The sequence below is a fragment of the Eulemur rufifrons genome, chromosome 7 (genome assembly GCF_041146395.1).
Source record: "Eulemur rufifrons isolate Redbay chromosome 7, OSU_ERuf_1, whole genome shotgun sequence".
Classification (NCBI taxonomy): domain Eukaryota; kingdom Metazoa; phylum Chordata; class Mammalia; order Primates; family Lemuridae; genus Eulemur; species Eulemur rufifrons.
This window is the reverse complement of record NC_090989.1, coordinates 47,445,937-47,472,461: the sequence shown is the minus strand read 5'-3', so window position 1 is coordinate 47,472,461 and position 26,525 is coordinate 47,445,937. Positions and strand designations below refer to the sequence as shown.

The 26,525-nt window shown below is 38.7% G+C and overlaps 1 protein-coding gene across 3 annotated transcripts; it reads right to left on the bottom strand.

Annotated features, from left to right (window-relative positions):
* Positions 1 to 1,530: 1,530 nt before the first annotated feature.
* CEP97 (centrosomal protein 97) lies at positions 1,531 to 25,355 on the bottom strand. 3 transcript variants are annotated; one of them, XM_069472564.1, is made up of 11 exons: positions 25,313 to 25,355; positions 23,373 to 23,515; positions 22,573 to 22,731; positions 21,125 to 21,226; positions 18,668 to 18,781; positions 17,950 to 18,116; positions 10,441 to 10,605; positions 9,340 to 9,473; positions 8,122 to 8,719; positions 4,212 to 4,287; positions 1,531 to 2,235 (listed from the first exon to the last, which is right to left on the bottom strand). In XM_069472564.1, exons 1-11 carry the CDS (start codon positions 25,353 to 25,355, stop codon positions 1,531 to 1,533), a joined length of 2,406 nt encoding a protein of 801 aa, XP_069328665.1. The 3 variants fall into 3 exon arrangements, with proteins under 3 accessions (XP_069328665.1, XP_069328664.1, XP_069328666.1); XM_069472563.1 differs by lacking the exon at positions 21,125 to 21,226 and having other exon boundaries at positions 8,122 to 8,896; XM_069472565.1 differs by lacking the exon at positions 21,125 to 21,226.
* Positions 25,356 to 26,525: the final 1,170 nt, after the last annotated feature.

Genomic DNA, 26,525 nt, shown 5'->3' with positions numbered 1-26,525 from the left:
GGGATTCTGAATTTCTGAGAATGAAATGCAAGTCTTCTCAACCTGAGTGCTATATATCCATAAACCAAGAGAAATACATCTTACCATACTAGAGAAATGTTTATGACTATCAACAAATACCATGTACCATGTGATCCTCTACTTTATTCTTGAAGGATCAGAAGTTTGTATTTTTTATATAACTTCAAAGAAGGGGACCCAATGACTATAACAGAATAATGAATAGATATTTAGCACCTAAATTTAGAGAACACTTAAGTATTGCCATAGTAGTAAATAGTTGTATGTCCATAGGTGGGGAAAATCAAATAGGTGTTGTTCAATGATATTAGAACATTCTCAAAGATTAAAATACCAAGCTTCCAAAATTATCCTTTATTTACATATGCATCTACCTACAACATTCAAACCCAATCTTATTTCTTCCTAACATTATAGATACGTATTGTGTTTAATAAGTAAGTGAAGTTTATTTTTCTTAACCACCATTAAACTGTCTTCCAATGTGGCACTTTTTCAGAGATTATATAGAAAATAGTTCTTAAAAAAAAAAAAAAAACTCATTCATATTCTACCACTAGTATTACTTTAAATGTTCATCACTATGGGGCAGAGGTCAAAAGTGAAGTGAATGGCCATGGAATTTCTGCTGAAATACGTAATTAAATATAAGCAGAACATAGATGATTAACATACATTAATTTGCTGACAATATATTGGCACATAAATGTTTATGTATAGGGTAACAAAGCGCTTACTGAAAAAATAAATGTATGCTGTGACATTATTCCAAGTGACTATAGTATCTCCTTTCTTCCTAAGTGAAATATTGCATTGCCTTTCTAAGTAAGCTTGATTTTAATGCTGGATGGAACATTTTACTTCATACATTAAAACTGATACATCACATTAAAGTTTTCCATGAGACAATTTAAGCATCCCCACTGAGAAATCCTATAATCTTTTCTTCCTAAATTTGCTTATGTAAAGCCTTTCTCTGATTTGAAGGGAGGGGGGAAAAAGTCTTAAAAAAAATATTCTTACTCCAAGGAGACTAGCAAATTCCAATAATTCACAGTTCTCATATTTATCATTTATATTTTCTTTAACAAATTGCATTCATCACTATATAATTAATTTCCTCAGATACAGAAAAATCAAAATTCTTTTATCTTTAAGGTAAATTTTTCTGTTTTCTTTAATTATTCTAGTTTATTTTTTAAAGGAAATGAGTACATGAAAGAAACGGGAACATTGTTGATGCAATTCAGTTATTAAGAAATAAAGTGCATATAGCTTTCAATAGACATAGTTTGGTACATTACTGCTAAGTAAAAAACTAGCAAAACCAAAATGAAGACTCAGTTCATTATCTAGAATCTGGAAAATATGAGACAAAAATATAAATTCTATATAAATAGTAACAAAATTGGGGAGGGTGGGCAGAGTACTTCCATTAAAAAAAAAAGGCAACTGAAAATATTTTAAGAAAAGTTAAGTGAATTTCAGCTTCCCAAGAGACCAGATACGCTACACAGTAACACCAACATGTAATACCTGAAATGCAGAATCACATTCTGGCTGTTGCCCTTGAACTTCTGTATTTAATTTACAATTCTCTGGTGTTTGGCTGATTTCATCTTGCAAGGTAGGAGATATGCCATGAGTCTCATCTGCAGAAGCACTGACAGACAAGGTATCTAACTTTTCCAGGGAACAAGCTATGTGACGCTTACCACCTCCTGACCCTTCATCAAAGTTTGTCCTCTCATCAGCCTCTTCTAGCTGTTGAACTGAAGTTAAATACTGTTCAAGCAGACTATTATCCTGCTCATTATGCGAGCTTTCCTTACTCCATTCACCATGTTCTTCACTAATATCCCCTAAATCTGACTCTTTGCCATATTTGACTGTGTCAATGGAATTCCCCATTATGGAGCTTTCACTAACTTCTGTGGAACTTTTTTCAAAATCCAAAGAATCCTGCAAACAGTGAACTTGTTCTGTTAAGGAGGAATGAAAACCAGAGTCTGGAAATTCTGGAAATGATTTCTCTTGAGGAGCTTCATCAGGAGCAATGAACCAATCAGAATTTTTATCAGAAGGGGGCTCCTGACTTTGAGTAAATGATGGAGGTTTAGATGGCGCCAGAGTACTTGATAAAGGAGGAACATCGGTATGCCAGGAACTTAGACGCTGGTCCACTGTCTCTTGCCAAGCTTGTAGAGACCTTACCTATAAACCAGAGGATATAGTTTTATTATAAAATAAAAACCATAGCTGTTTTATAATTGTCCTTTGAGCTTTTCTTCCAGCAGTCATGAAGTTGGTAAATGGTAGAACTGGAGTTGGAAATTGCCTGATTCCCCTTATTCTTTCCATAGCACCCCCAGCCTAACCCTGGCTAGCACAAGTGGTACGAGTCCTTGGTGACAAAAGGCCCTCACCAAGAGGCCAGTCTGGGCAACACAGCTAGACTTCATCTCAAAAAACAGAACAAAACAAACAAAAAAAGGCCCTCATCAGGAGGATGGGCCAAAGTAATTCCCCTGCTTCTACTAGAAAAATAGAAGCACAACAGTATATGTATAGCTGACTAAGGGGTCTACAATGTACTCAATATGCACTGAGGTCTATTCAAAGACAAATTAGAGCTCACTGATAAAAGTAGATCCTCTAAAATAAGTCTCATTTTAGATATTCATGTAGATGATACATAAGTTTTTATATATCATCTAATCATACAGTATATGCAACTTCCTAAAATACCTAAAACATACCAAATTCTTGATATGACCTTTACATTTAAAAGTATAATTAAAATTTCAAAAAATTTTACTGTAAAAACTGCAGGCAAGAAAGCAATATACAGAATTTTAGTTTTCCTCTGACCACTTTGTAAGATAATCACTGACAGCAGTTCGATGACAGACTTTATTTTTTTTGAGACAGAGTCTCACTCTGTTGCCCAGGCTAGAGTGCTGTGGCGTCAGCCTAGCTCACAGCAACCTCAAACTCCTGGGCTCAAGCAATCCTCCTGTCTCAGCCTCCAGAGTAGCTGGGACTACAGGCATGCACCACCATGCCCAGCTAATTTTTTTTTCATATATAGATATATTTTTAGTTGTCCACATAATTTCTTTCTATTTTTTTAGTAGAGACGGGGTCTTGCTCTTGCTCAGGCTGGTCTCGAACTCCTGAGCTCAAATGATCCACTCGCCTCGGCCTCCCAGAGTGCTACGATTACAGGCGTGAGCCACCGCACCCGGCAGACAGACTTTTTTCGATGTAGTGTTTCCAAATACACAGGGAAGCCTGGCACAGTGGCATGCACTTGTTAGTCCCTGTCACTCAGGAGGATAAGAGAGGAGGATCACTTGAGCCCAGGAGTTCCAGGCTATAGTGTGTCATGATTGTACTGTGAATAGCAACTGCACTCCAGCTTGGGCAACAAAGCAAGATCCTCATCTCTAAAAATAAAAAATACACAGGGAGTTTTTAAAACCAAGTGGAACCCTAAGTTCTGCATCTTGCTGTTTTTCACTAAAAAGTGTTATTTTGGAGATCTTTCCTTAGCAGTCCGTACTGTTACCTTACTCTTTTTAACTGTTCCATAGTATTACTATTCTATAATTTATGTAATCATTCCCCTACTTTTTGTAATTACGATACCTTAAAAATCAGTAATTATATTTTAATTTTATGGGTCAAATCCTGTTATAACAAAATTTTTTATAAAAATATTTCCAATAAATTATCAAGAAGTATTTGATACAATACAATACTAGTAAAACCAACTGCTTAAACTGCCCTGAAAGTGTGCTATAAGGGGATTCAAATTTCCTCTCCTAAGTAGACACATATACTTTTTAGGACATGCATATTGTAGCCATTATATACCGTCTTTGTCACCTTTCATTCAAATATTCCCAAAAGATAAAAACAGATAGATAGCTATATAAAATTTCAAATTGGGTTTTTTATATCTATTCGAAAGTTATAACAACATTCTTCAATTAAGCCCCCTTCCTTCATCAGATTAAATAAAAGGTAACAAAATTCACTGTCCTAGTTCAGAGTTAGTGGCAAAGAGCATAAACCACACCCTTAACCTTGAAAAAGAAGGCTTAATATGCCTGACTACTCTATGTCAATGAATCTAGAATTTTTCTTTGTTCATATGTTAGGTAAATCAGCAGAAGGGGGTTTACCTGGTTCCAAAGGAATTTGACAGCCTCTTCTTGCACAAATTTTTTAACACGTTCATCATCCCTTTCTTTTCTTAATCTACAATTCAAAATACATTATTGACACAAGTAAGGCTGTTTTGACTTGTACTTCCTGTTACGACTAATAGCACATGGATTATATAGAGATTAATAATTTAACAATAGTCCTTTCCACTTTTAGAAGATCTAAACAGAAAAGTTAATTTTTTTCTTTCTCACTTTAAATCAAAAGCTATGAAACCTTAATTTGGAACTATAAGTCAAAGTAAAAGTCAAATGAGATGTGACTGAAATTCAGACATTAGTTCTACAAAGTATTGCCAGAGATAAAAAATAAGATAAAACATTAAATGACTCTTTATCTGGCTTCAATTTTCCATCCAAACCCACCAAAGGGACAGTAGATGCAGAAAGAAGTGGTTATTCAAAGCCTCCAAAACAATTAAGGATCACAGTGGAGTCGAGTACTCATGATCACCCACAGGAAACACTCTCTCTAAGGGACTAGCAGGACTAATCCCGTCAAACTTCACTTCCCTGTTTGCCCCAGTCCCTGACATACTCCTTGCTAACAGACCTCCCATCCATCACTCCCCCTCATTCATTACAGTCTTAACTCTGGGTACACTGCTGCTCTCTCCATATCTATCACAAACCTAAGGCTTCTTTAGTTATCCATTATCACCCAAACTGTCACAAGTATTTTGTTCCAAACTTCTGACCCAATCCTTCATTTTCTCCAGCCCCCTCCAAGCCCTTCTCCTGTGCCATCTGGGACTGAATTGTAACCAGCAAACTCCCTTATATACTCAACCTCTCTCTGAACTTTTCCTTGGCCAAAGTGGACCCAACTTCTCAGAGCACTATAGCTCTCTCAAGTGGAAGCTACTTTCTTCTCTTATACAAAAGGGTTAGAAGACTACTTCTCACCGCTGTTTTCAAATAATTCTTTACCTTCCGCCTTTAACTCCTGCCATCCTGTTAAATTTCTCAAAACTCACTGTGTCAAGTACTGACCTCCCGTTATCCGCCCCCAATCACTGAAGTCTCAGCACGAGTCTTTCTCTCTACCCCATTCCGGTCATTTTTGGAGACTTCAACATTTCACATGGATGTTCTACCTAACAATAATCCACTCCGTGTCAGTCCCCCATTTTCATAATCTCACCCTAGACCAAAACATTTTGACTACACCACTTTCAAAAATGATTCCAAGCACCCTAACACCAACCACTATCTTCCTGTCCTCCCAGTTCATTTGCTGTTGCATCTCACTGCAACAATCTAAACCTCCAACCCAATGACCTTTTCCTCCTGCCTTCACTTCCTTTTTACCTTAATTAAATCCTAAATTCCACTATTATTTTTTTTGAGACAGAGTCTCACTCTGTTGCCCAGGCTAGCATGCCGTGGCATCAGCCTAGCTTAGTGCAACCTCAAACTTCTAGGCTCAAGCAATCCTTCTGCCTCAGCCTCCCAAGTAGCTGGGACTACAGGCATGTGCCACCATGCCCGGCTAATTTTTTCTATATATTTTTAGTTATCCAGTTAATTTCTTTCTATTTTTAGTAGAGACAGGGTCTCGCTCTTGCTCAGGCTGGTCTCAAACTCCTGAGCTCAAAAGATCCTCCCACCTCGGCCTCCCAGGGTGCTAGGATTACAGGCGTGAGCCACCGTGCCCGGCCAAGATCCATCATTATTATCCCCTCTAAAATATCTTTGCTCCCTTGCCCTTCCCTCTCTTTCTGCCTTATTCACCTAGGAAAAAAATCCTGCCTGAACCAAATTAATCATGCTGATTCAGAACAAACAGCTGAGAATTGCTGATGAAAATCACACAACCCAGCCTGAGCAAGAGTGAGACCCCATCTCTAATAAAAATAGAAAAAATTAGCTGGGTGTGATGGTGTGCACCTATAGTCCTAGCTACTCAGGAGGCTGAGGCAGGAGAAGTACTTGAGCCCAAGAGTTTGAAGTTGCAGGGAGCCATAATGACGCCACTGTACTCTAGCCTGGGTGACAGAGCAAGACCCTGTCTCAAAAAAAAAAAAAAATCATACAACATAACCTATTGTTTTGCACTTTTTTTCCCTCACATTATCCAGCAAGCTTCTTCCATTCTCCTCTTAAGTTCATTTTTAAGATGACTACCCCATACCTCATACTTATCTCCTTACACCTCCTTTATCTCTCTCCTCATTTTCAGGTGTTGACCACATCTTATACATTACTGAAAAGGGAAAAGCACCAGACAGGACTTCCCCTCCTCCCACCCACCAAACATATCACCTTACCTGCTCCTGCTCCTACCTCAGGCCACTTCCTCTACTTATGCCCTGGGTCCCTTCTTCTCTCACCTTCTCAAGAACTTCAATCCTGCACTTCTCCCTTCTTTTCTCTCTACCATCTCTTTTTCTCTCCTTATTGAATCATTCCCATCAACACATAAACACACTCTATATTTACCATCTTTAAAAGAGAATCTTCCCTAACTCCAGATTCTCCTCCAGGAGCTACCTACTCTCATCTCCTCAAAACATTTCCCAAGAGTTGGCTATGCTCATCTTTTAAACTTTTACCTCCCATTCACTATTTGACCCATTCCAAGCTGGTCTTCATCCCTCACACCACTGAAGTTGCCCTCAGAGAGATTGTCAGGCCCTAACTGGCTCCTGAGAGATAACTTCTAAGCCCTTAGAATATTCTGCCTGAAAAAAGTTTCTTTGTACACCTGAGGTCTTGGTCCACACCAGATAGTTTATGCGATCAATGTGATTTCTAGTGAACACCTGCTTTGTTCACCTGGGGCCCTGGGCCATGGTGTATCAGTTTGACTTCTAGGGGGCCTGAGGTCTGAGTAGTTAAGGTCAGTCACATGGGCACTCAATGCCTATGCAACTGACCCCCAATGAAAACTCTAGACACCAAGGCTCTGGTGATCTTCTCCAGTTGGCAATACTTTGTATGTGTTGTCACACATCACTGCTATGAGAATTAAGCCATCTGCATGACTCCACTCTAAGAGTACAACTGGAAGCTTATACGTGGTCTCTCTTGGACTGTGCCCTATTCACGTTTTCTGTTTGCTGATCTTAATCTGTATCTTTTGTTATAATAAACTATAACCATTAACAGAACAATTTCCCTGAGTTCTGAGTCCTTTCAGTTCATCATCGAAACTGCGGATAGTCTTGGGGATTCCCAACACAGTCACCAATAACCTCCAGCTGCCAAATCTAATGTATAAGTTCTCTGTTCTCCCTGTGGCACCTCTCATATCTCCTGAAACACCTTCCCCATTGGAGTTGGGACTCTCCTAGTTTCTCTACCACTCCAGCTGCCCCTTCTCAGTCACTTTTGCTGCCTCCTCCTACTCTATCTGATAATATTAATAAATATCACTAGTTGCAATACTAATAAAATCCTAATTTTCCTGAGTCAGCAGTCAGTAAAACATGGAGCCATGGAATTAAGGAATAATTCCTACCGTAGCCCCTTTTGAATCCCTTATATTTTCTTTAGTTTTTATGTCACTTACTGAGTTCTGTGTAGACTTTCTCTTCTTCTCATTTTTATACTCATTCAGTTTTTCTACATTTTCTGTACCTTTCTATGTTTAGAATTATAGATGACTATAAAGCTCACATTCATTCAACATTTACTGCTACACTGCATCTATGTACCAATTTCTTTGCTGGGGGTGGAGACGGACATAACAGTCTCTGCTCTCCAGATGCTTTCCGTATATTGTAGGAGATAAACAGGTAAACCAACAGTGGCTACACGATATAAAAAATGTTATGATCACAGCAGCACAGTATTCTGAATCAACTGTAAGAATCTGGCACCCCTAAGTCAACAAAATAGCACCTCCACAGGACTTTTGACCCACCTCCTGATTTCATCAGTTAAGCAGACAATGTGCTCCTGCATTCTGCGTAGCCGGATTTCATAACGCACATCTTTGGCTTGAGGGTTGTAGTTCCTGGTATAAAAGCCCCGCCAACAGGCCTGAAGCTTGGTGGCTGCTTCATTCAATTTCTGAAGGGCAACTTTATCATGTCCCAAAGCAACAGATCTCTGGGTTAAAATCCTGCAGGGAAGTTTCTCTGAAGCTGTTTGAGACATGGTTTCTTGATCATCTGGCTGTGTATGAGAGACATCGTGTCCAGCTGTCTCAGGAAAAGATGTAAGACTGTGGTTATCATCCTTCAAGATAGTGCTGACTATTGTTGGCTCAGGACACGGTAATAGCCCAGCTTTCTCATTTACCTCCGTAATGATCTCACTTTTCATCATTTGAACAGAATTCTCATTTGCAGCCCATAAAGGCTTTTCCTCTTCCTTATCCAAGACCTGGTTTTCCAGCCCTTTCACAGATTCATCTGCAACACCATCATCTTCTGGGCCCAAGTTAATGTCCTGCAGCCTCAGCTCAACTGTAGGGGACACTGGAGATAGTCCTGATGCAACTGGCATAAAAGTAGACTCTGAAGAGAGAAGACTACAATTTAACTTGTCCTCATCTGTCTGTATGTCTTCCAGGTGCAGGTCATTTCGAGAATATCTTGTAGTGTGTACAGAGGCTGGAAAATTATTCTTAACAGCATATAATTGATCATCATTACTGCTTATCCCAACCCAAGAATTGACTTGGATGACAGGTTCTAGAAGAATCAACAGAGTGTCATTTAAACCACTAGATATTTAAAAAGTTTAATTGTATCCTTTTAATGAAATCTAATCCCTGAAATATAGTAAAATGCAATAAAATACATTCAGTGACTTCCTCCAATATGCCTAAAACATCAAAACAAACATTTTTAGCAAAATGAATTCTTGTCATAATCATAGGAATAATCAAAACATCAGGTCTATATAAAAGATAGCAGCTCTTGAAATGTTTTTAAAAATTAGAAATATAACAATTATAATATACATACACATATGTATGTATACATACATATATATAAAATATACGATCTAAATGATCACTAAGGTTAACAAAAGCTATACAAAATTATAAAAATATGTACTTTTTTCTGTCTTATGATACCCAACAAATCAAATGACTTAGAGAAAAAGGATCAATGATCAATTAACTTCTTACCGCTTTCTTGAACTATCTGGCAATCTTGAATAGGGCTTGAATGCTCAGGTATAAGGGGTGCCCTTGTTTCAGTAGGAGCCAGAGGAGACAACTCTTCTTTTTGGCTTTGGTTCATTAACTGTCTCTGATGAAACCTAAAAATCAGTAACATCTGATGTGACTTAACACAAACCAAAAACAATAAGCTTTTCTGCTTCCTGAGTAACAATGTCAAAAAGTACAAGTTTACAAGTTTTCAAAGTAAGTACCTTTAATCACTGCCAAATTATAAAGTCTCATTTGAAAGCGTTGCATAGAAAAAGTTAAGAAACTTATTTTTAAATTGCATATGCGCCAGACACAGTGGCTCAGATCTGTAATCCCAGCACTTTTGGGAGGCTGAGGCTGGAGGATTACCTGAGGCCAGGAGTTAGAGACGAACCTGAGCAACACAGGGAGACCCACCTTCTGTACAAAAAAACAAAAATGAGCCAGGCATCACGGCACACGGCTGTAGTCCAGGTACTGGGGAGACTCGGGCAGGAGGTCTGCTTGAGTCCAGTAGTGTGAGGTTGCAGTGAGCTATATTGATACTCAACAAATCAAATGACTTAGAGAAAAGGGATTAGTGATTAGTTAACTTCTTAACTTTAGCCTGGGCAACAGAATGAGACCTTGTCTCAAAAAAAAAAAAAAAAATTGCATAGACATACATTCACATATACACACATATATATTAATACATGCACAAAGATTTAAAGGTGGGATCTCTGATGAAAGAAGTAACTACTAAATGCTTCTAGCTACACTTCTTAATGTTAGTATATAAAAACCCATATGAAACACCTACATTAAAGACCACACACATTTTTTTAAAATCCCATTCTCCCGTGCCATACTACTAGGCTCTCTCTGCTCAAGAAGTGATTAAATATACAGTTGCGATGGAGCAAGCTGGACTGCACTGTGTGGTTCAGCTTCCCTGCAGTGACAATGGGCCTAAGTGCCAAGAAATGTGGACCCCAGCACTTGCCTCAGGCTAACGATTATATCACTTAGGAAAGACTCTCAAAGGTATTTTCACTTGTGAATTCATCAGCTATTAAAAATAAATGGGCTTACCTCTGTTTGCTCAGAATCTTCTCTAGTTTGGCATCCTCTGCAGTTTGAAGACCCAGTGTAGAAGTGAGAGGACAGACTGTAGCCAGATACTGGACAAGCTGGATGTGCTGGCCAGGCCGATATGCTCTCCCCTTGCCTTGACTATACAGCCATTCAGCTTTCAAACTGGAATTGAGGGAAATAAAGAAAAGGGGATGGCACCAGTGTAGTCAAGATACATTGTCAAGCAACAATGGTCTTTCTTCTTAATCTACCTTTGTAGCACCGTTGGATGTTTCTCATAAATAAAATTCACTCAAGTTTGCAAAAAAAACCTATCCTTCCTTCTTACTTATTTCCCTCACTCTAATAATGTTGTAACCCTTTTTCTTGCTCAGGGGCACTTCCATAGAGCTACACTAATGGTACCTAATAATTTCAAATTATTTTCAAAGAATAAGTATTCTCTCCACTCGCTCTGTCAAACTGAAGTACCTAAATATATCACTTGCATTTAAATCCATCAGTTCATAATGACAATTTAAAAAAAAAGCTAACTAACTGGTTGCCGTTGGAGGATGCTAATGAGCCACCAATTCATTTTTAAAAACTGGTAAATAAAGGGTGAGAATTAAATATTATTAATTCTATCTTTCCTCTACAAACTATACCAATGGATAACCAAATAGTTACTTCATAGTCTCCAGACTAAGAAAATAAATAATAGAGTTAGAATTTCACCATTCTGCAACTTCTAATGAATTCAGGCATTAACCAAAAATATTAATAGCTACTACTAATAACACAAGAGACAACTAGACATTGTATGTCTCCCAATAAAACCCACAAGTAATCCTCCCCTCAAAAAAATTAAAGCTGAATCTGATCAAACCTCCACATCCCATTTACAGGAAATAATAGGAGAGAAACATGTCAAAGGACATACAGATGTAATCGGCAAAACGAGTAGACAATGGGAAACTCTACAGGACAATAATCTCATTTCTTCAACAACCCTCCCCCCCTCACAAAAAAAGAGAAAAGAAAGCAACAAAAATGAAAGAGAAAAGAAACTGACAGATTGAGAGATTTAAGAGAATCATCTTGAACATCCAGCCAAGACAAGCTTTCAGATGACTCTTGCCCCATGTGTGATCTGACTGTGACCTGACTGCAAGCCCATGAGACCCCAAGTGAGAACTACTCAGTCAGCATAGCCAACCTACAGAGCATGCAGTAATAATAAATTCATCTTTTAAGATACTAAAAAGAGAGCAAGAAAGAAATTTAAGAGCTATACCAACCAACTGCAATATATGGCCTTATTTGAATCCTCTTTCCAAAAACACCATTCATAAGGATTATTGGAAATGTAAGCACTGACTGAATATCTGATGTTACTAAGGCATTATTGTTAATTTTTTTGAGATGTGGTAATAGCATGTAATTATTTCTTTAAAAGCTCTTCTCTTTTAGAGATATATACTGAAATATTCACAGAGGAAATGATGAGTAATCTGAGATATGCTACAAAATAATACATAAAAAGGGGGAGTGAGTGAAGGTATAGATGAAGCAAGGTTGGTCATGAAGTTGGGTGATGGATTCATAAGAGGTCATCATCCTATTCTGTTTACCTTTGTATATGTTTGAATTTTTTTTTTTGAGACAGGGTCTTGCTCTGTTGCCCAGGCTGGAGTACAGTGGCACTATCATAGCCCATTGCAACCGCAGACACCTGGCCTCCTGCCTCAGCCTCCCCAGTAGCTGAGACTACAGGAGTGCCACCATGACCAGCTAATTTTTCTATTTTCTGTAGAGATGGGGTCTCGCTATGTTGCTCAGGCTGGTCTCAAACACCTAGCCTCAAGCAATCCTTCTGCCTCAGCCTACCAAAGTGCTATATTACAGGATGAGCCACTGTGCCTGTCCTGTTTGAAATTTTTAACTGATGTGCCAGTGGGTCAATTTTACCATTCTTAAATCTGCCCCTCAACATAAGATTGAGGTTGGATCATTTTGGAATACTTTATTTCTCTGTTTTTATACCATTAGCTTACCATTGCAAATAGTTTGAGAATTGCTTCCAATCCACAACCGCTTTATGGACCTTCATATAAGGGAAGTTATGCACATCATACAAACTATAAAGTCCAAAGCTGTCACCCAAGGTTGTATTACAGACTAAAAAGAAACTGATCCTTTTGATAACTATTTAAGTCATGCAAAAGACTCATAGTGTAATAAAATATAATGAGTTTAGTCTTCTGTGATTTACCAGTGTCCCAAGAAAGGAAAAACTGGTTTCTAACATTGAGAGATGAGGTGCACCAAGCTGATTAACTGAAGTAATCCCAATCTTAGGCTAACAATAAAAATGTGTTTATTTAATAAAAATAATTAGAAGTATTCCTTTCATGGAAACCTTCCTATAGACTAAATCAAAATCATTGAGAATCTTCATGAAATCTGCTTTAAGATTCTGTAAGTTCTCCTGCCAAGTAAATGGCCTGTTGAAAAGCTGTACCCAAAAAAAAAAAAAGGTCCAGAATAGAGGATATTCACCAACTTTTAATATTAGCCAGCAAGCAGCATTTCTAGGTTGTGGATGGTTTGTAGTTTAGGAGGAAGGAAAAGTGAAAGTAAGAGGATAGAAGAGAAGGATCAAGCTTGAATATTCCACAGTTTAAGTTTTTGTGAGAAAAACCAAAAACTGCAGATCATCACTATAAGATCTGTTTTTCCACTTTGTTTCACATGAATTCATCAATAAACATATCATTACACAAGTGTTATTAAATCCATAAAATATTCTGCTAAGTAAAAAAAACCTTCCTGCCAATTAAAATACCATTGCCAATTCAAAGAAAAACACAATTAATGGGGGGGGGGGAAGGGCAATATATGTAACCTAAACTTTTTGTACCCCTATAATATGCTGAAATAAAAAAAAAATTAAAATTCATTCAGTTCTAACATCTTAATTTCAAATCATTAGACTATGATTCTTCTCTTGAAATTGAAGGAATAGTTCATTTAAAACAACAGAGTAACAAACTATTAAGAAAGAGAATTTAAAACAATCTGCTCTTTCTCCTAAATAAAGGAGTATTGAATGAAATGATATCTGATATTTGCTTTTAAAATACTCCAACAAAAAAAGATGAAACAAGACTGGCAAAATGTTGATAACTGTTGCATGGTGGGCACATAAGTATTCATTATGTTAGCCTCTCTTCCCTTTTATATATTTGAATCATTCTTTAAAAAGGGAATACTAGATTTTTCCAGAGTTCTGCTCCCATAAGATCTCTAACAAAGCAACAGAAGTATAGCTTGGTACATGTCCTGTAAAACAGAGATCTTTAGAAATTCAGACAGAACTCCAAATACTAACATGCTACACAAAGGTGCTGGTCTTTTCACAGGAGTGCTTAACTCTGAGAAACCACTAAGGCCAAGCACCAGAAGGTTGGGTTACTGCTCAAGTTACTCTTCTGGGTAACACACATACACTCAAGATCTGGCTACCTGAAGTTACCAAAGAATCTAGGATGCTTTTCATACTAGAAGAGAATTTTAATCTCGATGTTCTTGGCAAATAAAAGTTAGGCTGGGTAGATTTAAAACACTGAACATTCCTTCCTGTCCTACAGGACAATTCCCAACTTTGACCAGGAAAATGTTTTCAACACTGCAATCGATCATTAAGGCAATAGCTTTCCTTTAGAATAATTCTTCTCTCCTGAACAGAATACTTCCAGAACTGTCTTAAAATATGTGAGCACTGTTTACAGACTACAGAGTTGTATCAACAACTGAAATTGTATTTTTTCTCTAGTATGACATCAATGATCTAGGTTCCTTAGTTTGAATATAATTCTATCTATCAATTCTTATATGAAATGACATTTGGGTTATTTACAGTTTTGAGCTATTATGCATAAGGCTATTATGAACATTCACGTACATGTCTTTTAGTACACCTAAGCACTTATCTCTATAGCATATATACCAGAAATAAAATTACTACAATATAGGGTACATGTATGTTTAGCTTCAGCAGATAATTTCAGTTTTTCAAAGTGGTTGTACCATTTATACTCCTAGAGCACAGTGTGAAAGTTCTAATTGCTCCATATCCTCAGCAACACTTAGTATTGTCAGTCCTTTTATTTGTAATTATTCTAGTAGAAGCTGGTTGGCTTGCAGACTCCATAATAACCAGGAAAAAAAATCTTCCAAATTATCAAAAAGTTAGTATAGGCTGGACGCATTGGGTCTCAGCTGTAAGCCCAGCACTTTGAGAGGCTGAGGCAGGAGGATTGCTTGAGTCCAGGAGCTCAAGGTTACAGTGAGCTATGATCAAACCACTGCATCCCAGCCTGGGCAAAAGAGCAAGACCCTGTCTCAAAAAAAAAGTATAGTGGTTACTTCTAGCGAGGAGGGGAGTTATGATGAGAGTGAGGCAAAGGGGATCTCTGGAATGCTGGTTATGTTCTATTCTTATTCTTAGTAGTGATTATAAGGGTATTTCAAAACTATACCTGAATTATGTGATATTTTGCAATTTTTAAGAATATGTCTGAAAAGGGGTTGTTCTTGAGACACTCTCTCACCTCTTTCTTCTTCTCATACTTCTTTAGTACAGGACAACCCCACAGAGAGAGAGGCTACCAGAGATGGGAGCCCACTCCTCCCTGCCTCCTGAAGTCTATAAAATTAAATGTTTGCAAAACATTATAGAGAAAGCTCAAAGAAAATTCAAATTCACCTTAAAGTCACTTGTATTAAAACCATTTCCACAGTACAGAAACATAGACTTCGCATTATTCACCCATTCAACAAATATTTTCTGCCTTCTTTAACACTCTTTAGTTTCAACAAACTTTTTCAACCCCTAGTCTCTACCCTTATATAATAATTATCATTTATTAAACACCTACAATATGACCAGTGTCATGGTACATACATTATCCTTTTTTTTTTTTTTTTTTTTTTTTTTTTTTTTTGAGACAGAGTCTCACTCTGTTGCCCAGGCTAGAGTGAGTGCTGTGGCGTCAGCCTAGCTCACAGCAACCTCAAACTCCTGAGCTCAAGCGATCCTCCTGTCTCAGCCTCCCGAGTAGCTGGGACTACAGGCATGCACCACCATGCCCGGCTAATTTTTTCTATATATATATTTTTAGCTGTCCATATAATTTCTTTCTATTTTTAGTAGAGATGGGGTCTCGCTCTTGCTCAGGCTGGTCTCGAACTCCTGAGCTCAAACGATCCGCCCACCTCGGCCTCCCAGAGTGCTAGGATTACAGGCGTGAGCCACCGCGCCCGGCCCATACATTATCCTTAATCCTAACATTTTGAAAGCTAGGTAGTACTATTATTCACATTTTACAGATGAAGAAACTTAGGCTCTAAAAGGTGCCAAGGAACTTGCCACAGCCACACAGCTAATAGGTGGCAAGGAAAGATGTGACACCTTCCCTTATCTCTCCTAACCAGGTCTCATCTCTCTTCCCAGGTCTCTCTTTACATCAAACCTTTATCTCTGCCTTCCTCTCAGCCATGAAAACGTCACCAGTCCAACTCCCACAGAAAAATCCAACAACCAGGTCAGGCATGAGCTACCATGGTAATCCTAGGTAATCCTAGCACTTTTAGAGGCCAAGGCAGGAGGATTGCTTGAGGCCAGGAGTTCAAGACCATCCTGGGCAACATAGCAAGACCCCCATCTCTACAAAAAAAATTTAAAAATTAGCTGAGCATGGTGATGCATGCCTATAGTCCCACTTACTCAGGAGGCTGAGGAAGGAGGATTGCTTGAGCCCAGGAGTTTGAGGCTACAGTGAGATATGTTTGGGCCACTACATTCCAGCCTGAGCGACATAGCAAGAGTTGTCACAAAAAAAAAAAAAAAAAAAAAGAAAGAAAAATCCAACAACCATAGAGAAGATTATCCAAGTAAACCCATATTTCAGCTTGAGAACTAGTCATGGTTTAAAACAAAATAAGGTTTCTTCTCAGTGCCATTTTTATTGCAGTAAAAAGGAAAAGCCACATTTTTTTATAGGCAAACTAGACGGGACATATGTCCTTCACCCTACACCAGCACCACGACTATCTAGCTCCTGCTTGCCACTCCTCACTGCCCCTACACCAGCACCACGACTATCTAGCTCCTGCTTGCCACTCCTCACTGCCCCTACACCAGCACCACGACTATCTAGCTCCTGCGTGCCACTCCTCACTGCCCCCTGCTCTACCCAGGAACTACACAAAACAGCAGGAAGGCACAAAAGGGAGACACTGTCTGTAATCTGCCACTCATCTACCCATCAAGAAACTCCTCAAGTAATTACTACCAGTCTCTAGTAGAAAGGGACAAAAAAAGTGAGAGAGAATGTGTGTACTGAGTCCATGAATGCACGTGTGTATGTACTTAGGAGAAAGTGAAATGAGGTACAGTAAAGAGAATAAGATCATCTCGACTATCACTAGCCCCTCTAACTCCACCCCGTTATCCATATCTTAGTTCCTTCCCTCCCCTGAAGCTCTGTTGCCACTGATCCTGTGGCAGTGTTCAGAAGACCCCATTCCACAGGGGTCTCAGCTCCAAGCTACAGAAACTACCAATAATCTAAAGATGTGGGAGTTCTCACTTCTGCTGCTTCACAGGTATGAAAAGAGAGGACCAATCACCACGTATGCTACCAGTTCTCCATGTGTGTTTTCCCAGAGTTACCTTTATAAAGAATAATTGGATAATTCTAAGATATTATTAATACTGCCTTACATATATGATAGATTACAAGCTTTTGTGGGATTGATCTGACAGCCTACACAGAATCAAAAACATGGTGTAGGCCGGGCGCGGTGGCTCACGCCTGTAATCCTAGCACTCTGGGAGGCCGAGGTGGGCGGATCATTTGAGCTCAGGAGTTCGAGACCAGCCTGAGCAAGAGCGAGACCCCACCTCTACTAAAAATAGAAAGAAATTATATGGACAGCTAAAAATATATATAGAAAAAATTAGCCGGGCATGGTGGCGCATGCCTGTAGTCCCAGCTACTCGGGAGGCTGAGACAGGAGGATTGCTTGAGCTCAGGAGTTTGAGGTTGCTGTGAGCTAGGCTGACGCCACGGCACTCACTCTAGCCTGGGCAACAGAGTGAGACTCTGTCTCAAAAAAAAAAAAAAAAAAAAAAAAAACAAACAAACAAAAACATGGTGTATATGCAAAAGTGTTCCAAGCTCCAAACAAATGATTAACAAAAGAATTTTTAGAAATCAAATTGTTTTATGTTGGGTACTAAGTTACACTCACTAGCCCCAACTTCTGGGGCTAATATTTCCTATTCTTTTTTAGAAAGGACAAAAAATCCTAAATGATCAGTACACAGTCTACACTAATGCTCTTAATTTCTAAAATGCACATTTTAAAAATTGTTCAATTTATTAATCTGCAGTAAACTAGAAACGGTCTTTTCAGTAACTTCTATGATTAATGTAACGTTAAAGAGATCATGTTCACCTTTCCTTTTGAGAAATCACGTATCCATCTAGGACTCTGAGGTTTAAGCACCAGCTGACAATGTACGGCCGATAGTCAAACCCGGGAATGGAAGGTGTTGCCATCACACAAGGATTGTTCATGATCGACAACTGTTCCAATTCAGTTAAGGATGCCAAAAAAGAGATCTGGAACAAAAGATATCTTTGTTGAACAAATGGACTATTCCGTGTCAAGCACAGGGCTTCCGCTGATTACACATCTTTGGCAGCATTTGAGAATGCAACAATTTCCCTCTTGTTCTGAAAACCGACAAGTATCTTCTATTATCCACTGACTTCCAAAATTCTAACAATATAGCCATTTGTCCCTGCTACACAAAATCCCTTGGAAAGTATAACACTGTTTCCTAGCAGAGAGAACTCTATTTTGAAAATATAATAGCAGCAAGGTGGATAGGGTACCTTATTAACCACTGTAATGTAGATGTCCCCCTACCCCTAGTCACCTCCCAATGGAATAACAATTGTAGCATCACAAATGAAAATAAGCCTTAATGACCTACTGACACTAAGGAAAAGTAGAAAGAAAACTAATGATCATCTAGAGCCAAGTGTCTCATCTGAATGGCAATTTCTCCCAAGATGTTCACAGTCCGAAAGTAAGCTCACAACCCTCTCCTGTGTCTCTCCTAGACTTTCCAGTTTCCTGGGTCCCACAGAATACCCTCAAATTTTACCTCATTTAAGTCTCGGATTTCATTTTCTGCCAAAGAAAGTATAGCAAGACTTCTGGGTAGATAAGCAGGTGCCATTCTAAGAGAGGTGATGATGTTTCCATGTAAAAGCAGGGTCTTGAAAGTAAAAACAGTATGAATTACAAATGAAAAGATTACAATTAAGTTGATCTATTGTGACAACATCCAAAATGGTGTGTATGAATAGAGATCTATTTTTTTATACTTCTCATCATACACAAATGAAAGATTGTTAATGGTAGAATGGTCCCAGGTGATCTTCTGGTCTAACTCCTTCTTTTTATGCCAACATCCTAAGCTCAATAAAGTTTAAAGATATGTGCCAGGCACAGTAGCTCACCTCTGTAATCCTAGCACTTTAGGAGGCCAAGATGGGAGGACTGCTTGAAGTCAGGAGTTCAAGACCAGCCTGAGCAACATAGCAAGGCCCCATCTCTACAAAAAAATATAAAAATCAGCCAGGCATGGTGGCATGCACGAGTAGTCCCAGCTACTTGAGAGGCTGAGGCAAGAAGATTGCTTAAGCCCAGGAGTTTGAGGTTGCAGTAAGTTATGATGATGCTGTTGTACTCTAGCCCAGATGACAGATAGAATAAGACACTGTCTCAAAAAAAAAAAAAAAAAAAAAAAGACTTGTCCAAGAGCATATGCTTAGCATAGTAACTAGGCATGCAATGAGACTTAAGTTATTAGACATTGAGCAATTTCTAACACATTTGTTCATTTCCTTTTAAAACATCAAAATACAAGGTGAGAAGAGTAGGGGGAAAAAATGATCAAAACAATTATAAAGCAAATTTTGCTGGCTGGGCGAGGTCACTCACACCTATGATCCTAGCACTCTGGGAGGCCGAGGTGGGAGGATCGCTCGAGGTCAGGAGTTCGAGACCAGCCTGAGCAAGAGTGAGACCCCCGTCTCTACTATAAACAGAAAGAAATTAGCTGGACAACTAAAAATATATGGAAAAAATTAGCCAGGCATGGTGGTGCATGCCTGTAGTCCCAGCTACTCAGGAGGCTGAGGCAGGAGTTTGAGGTTGCTGTGAGCTAGGCTGACACCACAGCACTCTAACCCAGGCAACAGAGTGAGACTCTGTCTCACAAAAAAAAAAAAAAAAAATGCAAATTTTCCAAAAAAGAGACAGAGACATAACCCACAACCCATAATCTGCAATTGTACTCTCTTGGTAGCTGAAAGCTAAAGGAAGGTAGAATGTGCTGCTTGCAGATGAAGCTAACTCACATTAAGTCAGCAACAATCAAGAACAAACCCAAGACTCTGAACATGCAGAATTCTGATCAGATAATCATGCCTCCATTCCAGAAAACAATAAAACAAAATATTCAATCATCTTTAGTTCATTTGAATTCCCTTAGCATCTATCAGGACAGCATTTGCCTGCATCAAATTGTTTAGACTAATTGTTGCTAAAAATGATTTCTGCCAACAACCTATGAAAAACTGAGCTAAGATACTGCTTCTAAGGCTTAATGAATCCATATGATGCTAATAATATCCAATGAAGCAAAAATATAGAAAAAGCCCTACATGTTATTCAAAGCTGTGATTCCAACTGTTACTTATTTGATTACATGATACATACCTCACCATAAAAAGTAATATATGCTACGTGTTTATTTTTTAACATGAAAAAATTTTGATAATTAAGTTATACCTTTACTAAAAAAGAAAAAAAAAGCAATCCTGAGTGTCAAAAAAAAAAATAAACCAGACTCAAGTTCAAAATTGATTACTCTCAACCTTACCAACATGTTATGTGCTATGTAACTAAAGCTACTAGCATTGCATGGTTGGGTTATGAAGGGAATTTCATCACGTTCAGAGAATGATAAATAAGAATTAACCTTAACTACAATGACCAGTTTCACATAAAATAAATTAGTTATAGAAACTAACAACAAAGGCCACGCATGGTGGCTCACATCTGTAATCCTAGCACTTTGGGAGGCCGAGGCCGGTGGATCGTTTGAGCTCAGGCGTTCGAGACCAGCCTGAGGAAGAGCAAGACCCGTCTCTACTAAAAAATGTAGAAAGAAATTAGCCGGACAACTAAAAATATATAGAAAAAATTAGCCAGGCGTGGTGGCACATGCCTGTAGTCCCAACTACTTGGGAGGCTGAGGCAGAAGGATTGCAAGAGCCCAGGAGTTTGATGTTGCTGTGAGCTAAGCTGATGCCATGGCACTCTAGCCCAGGCAGCAGAGCCAGACTCTGTCTCAAAAAAAAAAAAGAAGAAGAAGAAGAAAAAGAAACTAACAACAAAAAGTTCCATACCTTATTTCTGGTATTCTAACAGAATTCTTATCACAATGAAAATAACCTGTTCATATATGGCAGGTTGATTTTAGGCCAGTCAGATCATTTTCTCTTGGTATTCTGTTATAAAGTTTCACAAATGACATAGAAAACAAGCTTACCTTCAGGGATACCAATTTTGACAGATCACCTATCTGGGGTATGTTATTATCTGATAAGTCAAGGTGTTGTAGAGCTGTGCAGCTATTGATTTGTTCCATGGCCTATCACAAGAAAAGTATCATATTATTTAATGCAAACAAAATCAAAAAGTGAAATTCTTCCCTAGCTCCCTGTAGCTAAAAAAGTCTCTTGCCACCTCTCATTATTGAAAGCAGAGCAGCAGAGCTTAACAAGAGAAAGAAGACATAGTACTAACAGAATTTAGTTGCAAGCTTCCACCTTCATTATCCCTCTATGAGTAGAGGGCTACCAAGTGATTCATACCATTCCAGATATTTACAGCTTGAAGAAACCTTAGAGATGACATATGACAGTATGTCATATGTATAGAACAGAGTTTACAAGTTTAGATTAAAGCCACACAGCCTGGATTTAAATCCTGGTGCTGCAGCTTCCTGGCTGTGTGACCTTGGGCAGCTATTTAACTTCTCTGTGCTTCCTCATCTACATAATGAACATAACATCTATACCTACCTTATAAGATGTCATGAGATTGAATGAGTTAATACAGATAAATGGTTAAAACACTACCTAGCATAAATTAATTGCTCAATAAAAGGTGGCTATTAATATCATTTAATCTAGTTCCCTCACCTAGCATACCAAAATAATAATAATAATTATAAGACACAAAGCTACTTATTAACTTACTCAAAATTATCTAGTTACAAAGTAGTGGAAATAGCACTAGAATCCCAATATCCTGACTTTTAAAACAGTATGTTAGGCCAGGCGTGGTGGCTCACACCTATAATCCTAGCACTCCCGGAGGCCAAGGCCAGTGGCTCATTTGAGCTCAGGAGTTCAAGACCAGCCTGAGCAGGAGCAAGACCCTGTCTCTACTAAAAAAAATAGAAATAAATTAGCTGGACAACTAAAAATGTATATAGAAAAAAATTAGCCAGGCATGGTGGCTCATGTTTGTAGTCTCAGCTACTTGGGAGGCTGAGGCAGTAGGATTGCTTGAGCCCAGAAGTTTGAGGTTGCTGTGAGCTAGGCTGACGCCACGGCACTCTAGCCCAAGATTCTGTCTCAAAGAAAAAAAAACAAAAAACAGTGTGTTCTCCATTATATCATTAAACATTTACTTAGAGCTTAATCATCATGACATAGTCTCCCTCCTAACTGTCGTATGGTTTGATCTACTTTTTTCTAAGTATAATATGGATTCTTTGTCCACATTTAAAAGTGTATTTTACTGCATTATATGTTTGAAAATGAGATTTTTTTAGTTTATGTTAACAGACATTATCCCTACGAGGTGGGTACTCTCGCTTTTTATTTCTACTTATTTCTATACTGCTTGAATTTCTTTTTTACAGAGAAGAGTTTTGTAATTAAAAAAAAAAATCTACTCACTAAAAAAAAAAAAAAAAATACCATTCACCTTAAGATTATTTCCTGCCAAATTCAGCCATTCCAAATGTACTAGTTCCTTTAGTCCTTCCACATAGCCAATGCTATTATGAGGTAAATTTAGTACACGGAGTTGGGTCAATTTTGCCACACCCATCATCCGCACCAGCCGATTATTAGCCACTGATAACTGTGAAAAGGAAACATAGCATTATTTTTAGGAATAAAATATATACATATATGTTACTTTGACTTACAGTGGTTATAAAGGTTTGTTTAGACAGCCAAACATTTCCAAACACACAAGGCTGTTTTGTAGTTTTCACATGTTGTCTAAATATTCTACAGTATGACTAGCTGTTTTTTGTTGTTCCTAAGCAATAGGAAATACAGACACAGCTGAACCATCAGAATTCCTTCAACTACTAAAGATGTTTATAACACAGCAACACCTTGAGAATGTAAGCTCTACACTTACACTCCTTACATTTTCTCAGTCAAAACCTAAACAGTGCCAGACACGTAAGAGGGAGATAATAAACATTTCTTGAATCATCATGAGGTAAAAGGTTATCTTAGCAACATAATACCTTGCCAACATAAAATGCTTTCTTTTTTTTTTTTTTAACAATGCTTCCTTTTCCAATTTATTTTAAATGTACCACATATATGTTCATCCTTAGAATAAACTGTCATGGAAAAATGTAAGGCAACATTTACTGCTTTCCAAGCCTACAGAATTACTTTTTGTCAGGTAATTTTATTGTTTTATTTTGTTTAATAATAAACTGGTCCTATGTAACCATTTCCCAGATAGCAATTAATACCTACCTGTATTAATCGTTTGCATTTCTCCAGATTTTCCAGTTTAATAATCTGATTTTTATCCAGAATCAAAGTGTGAATATCAGCTTCACAAGGTAAATTTGGACCTAATTTCTGCAGTCCTTGCCCTGACCAATTGACCACTGATACTTGAAAAGAGAAGGAAATTTGTTAGAAAACACAAATAAAACAGCTGAGCATGGGGATGAAATTATACTCATAAAATCTCTACACATTTCAAGTTAGAAAATAGTAGAGCATAATAAATAGCAAGATTTTAAAGCTAAAGCAATCTTGAGTTCTAGATGACCAGATTGAATTATTATTAACTTTTCCTCAGAAGTAACTAGACTTATGATACTCTATTCAAGTTTCTATAATACTTTCAATTCTTCATATGTAAATATAAACTATTACTACCATATTTTATGCCTAAGAGAACATTTTTTTAAATGGAACTAAACTTTTCATAGAGATCAACCTGCTTACAACCTATCAGTATATCCTAAAGTGCCCCAGCTATTTTGAAAATCAAAGTACAGTTCAGTTAATTCATCTATAAAATAGAATAATACACCTATTTCACTAGGTTGATGTGATGATTAAAAGAGAACCCATATGAGCAACAGCCCCGTTCCTGGCACAAGGCACTCAATAAAGCAGTTTAGTGTAACAGACTTTCAAACCCTGGCTCCACCAGTTAACCACTGCAGTATCTGGGCAAGTCACTGATCTCTTTTGGACTCATTTTTCTCCTCTGCAAAATGGAGATAATAATACCTGCTTTAAAAATGTTGGTCTACAGAGAAAGTAAGAATGTAAGAAAATCACTCAAAATATCGTCTGGCTCATAAAAAGTGCTCTCTAAATGTTAACTGCTATTATAATCACATTAAGTAGCTTGGGTGGGCTAGAGAGGTGATGCTTAAGAAAAGCCGATATCAAAGGGGGCGGGGCCAGAGAAACTGCCAATTTCAAATTTTCACGCAGAATAGGAGTACTGCGGGAAATAATTATGCGAGATTGCTCTCCTAGAGGGTTTCAACATTTTCCCATTGTCTAACAGCTCTTAGCATGTGAGGGGTTATGGGTCTCTCTGAGAATTTGATGAAAACTCTGTGGTCTCAGAAAATTGTGCACAATTCCAAAGGGTCGACAGACCTCTTAGAATTATCCACCAACTCCTCCCCCAGATTTACGACTCTAAGGAAATAAGCCTCAGGTCTAAGCCATGGAGACAGGCCGCAACCACCCCAGATTCAGAGGGCTGCTGCCAACACTTGCAGACGTAACCAAAACAAAAGGAGATCACGTCCAGCATCCCAAAGGAGTATCTACCGACCACAGAAGCACCCATATCCCGCATTCTGCTGGACAGCGACCAAACCCGATGCCAGGACCTATCTGCAGGAGTAGAGAACTGTGGGCTCTGGATCATCCCCCCAGATTTTATCACGGCCACCAGCCACCTCCAACGAAAGAGTCAAAGCCAGTCTAACGAGTGGTCTCAGAGGGAAGGTTTCCTGAACGTTCTAGGGACCGAGGGGGAAGTGGGATTCGTGAAGTGAAAGAGAGAGATCTTGGAAATTTCGCGTGGGCACCTGAAACTCAAGAGTAAATAATGGCCAAGGTCACAGCAGCCCGAAACCCACCGCCTACCCAACCGCGGGGGGCGCGGGATCCCGGGCGCCGGGCCGCGCGAAGGTCTATGGGGACTGTAGTCCTCCGCTCGGTTCTCACCCTGACGCCGGAGAGCTAGCTGGGCAACGCGAAAGAACTACAACTCCCAGAAGGCCGCGCGACTCGGCGATGCCCAGGGCTCCGCCTCAAAGACCTGGTCCAGAACTGCATCTCTAAACCCAAGCTTCTCCTTTTCTCCAGGCAACTATTTTTTAATTCAGCTCCGTGGAGTAAACCTTGGGGCCGAGGGGTGGGGATCGCCTTACCTTCTCCGGGAGGCAAAGCCGCGTCCACGCGCGCCACCGCCATACTTGCCGCTTGCTAATGCCAGGCAACCGTTCTCCGGCGGCTCTGTGGAGCTTGTGGGCTGGAAAAGGGAGCCGGAAACTATAACTCCCAGGATGCACGGCGCCCAGACTGCCCAATGGGCTGCCTAGCCTAAACAGGAGAAACCGGAGTAAGAATCTGAGTGGCGGTGAGGTGGAGACCTTGGTTCACTCTCTTAATTTGACAGATGAGCAAACCGCTTTGTAGATTATCGTTTCACTCCCTTGTCCAGGAGTTTGCGAAATTTGACACTTTTACCGTTAGGATAAGGATGCTGCTTAACGCAGACCGAATTTGAGAGCTCATTGCTGAAAGTCTCTGTGAGGGCTGCCCCTTCCTTTGACAATTATGAATAAGTTGAATTTTTAACTCCGCTATAGGAAGGACTAGAGCGATCTTGTTGAGATAGTCAAAATGGATACCTTGTACTTGAAATTTTAATTAAGTAAAAGTACTTAAAGCATACTGAAATAATAACTTTTATACAGTTAAACTTTTATAGAGTATTTTTAAGTGGTTGTTCTTGAATATTTAACAAAACTTTTGATGTGAGGGTATATTTAATAAGTATGAACCCAGAGTTTTTCCAAGGAGTATTCAAAAGAAGTTTTAAAACACAGTCTCCAAACTCAAGAATTACAATACCTAGTTGGAAAGGAGCAGGCTCACACTTTTGATATAACAATTACATGTTAAATGGTGTGATTGTAACTGAACTCATTAAGATATCAGGGAATGAAGAAAGCAATGGAAACTATAATCTTCAGTGAAGACTTTGAAGAAGTGAACTGTAGCTAGGGCTTAAAATATGGGTAGACTCTAAGCAGTTTAGGAGTAGAAGATGAAAAGACATGAGCACAGACTGCAGGTGAAAGCAGGTGGTAATGAAGCTGTGCTCACATCAAGTGAGAAACTAACCTGATCATACCACAGAATATACAAAGAGAGCTTCCACTTTCTACTACCAACTCCTCCATTTCCTCTTGCAACCTTTATTCTGAACTACTCTCTTTCTGAAACAGAAATCTCCAAAATCTCTGATAATTTCTGTTTGGGGAAAATGCAGTATTTACACTTCTAGATTTCCAGGCAGTTAATTCTGTGAGCATTCCCTCCTTCTTGGGTTTTTCTGTATCTCTGACTGCACCTGCC

Excerpts from the sequence above, each read along its gene's own strand:
- CEP97 (XM_069472563.1), bottom strand. The coding sequence starts at position 25,355 with ATGGCGGTGGCGCGCGTGGACGCGGCTTTGCCTCCCGGAGAAG. Across the intron at positions 8,897-9,339 it reads CCAGATAGTTCAAGAAAGCG|AACCTGTCATCCAAGTCAAT; the intron begins GTAAGAAGTTAA and ends TGATTCTTCTAG. Across the intron at positions 4,288-8,121 it reads TTAACTGATGAAATCAGGAG|ATTAAGAAAAGAAAGGGATG; the intron begins GTGGGTCAAAAG and ends TTTGAATTGTAG.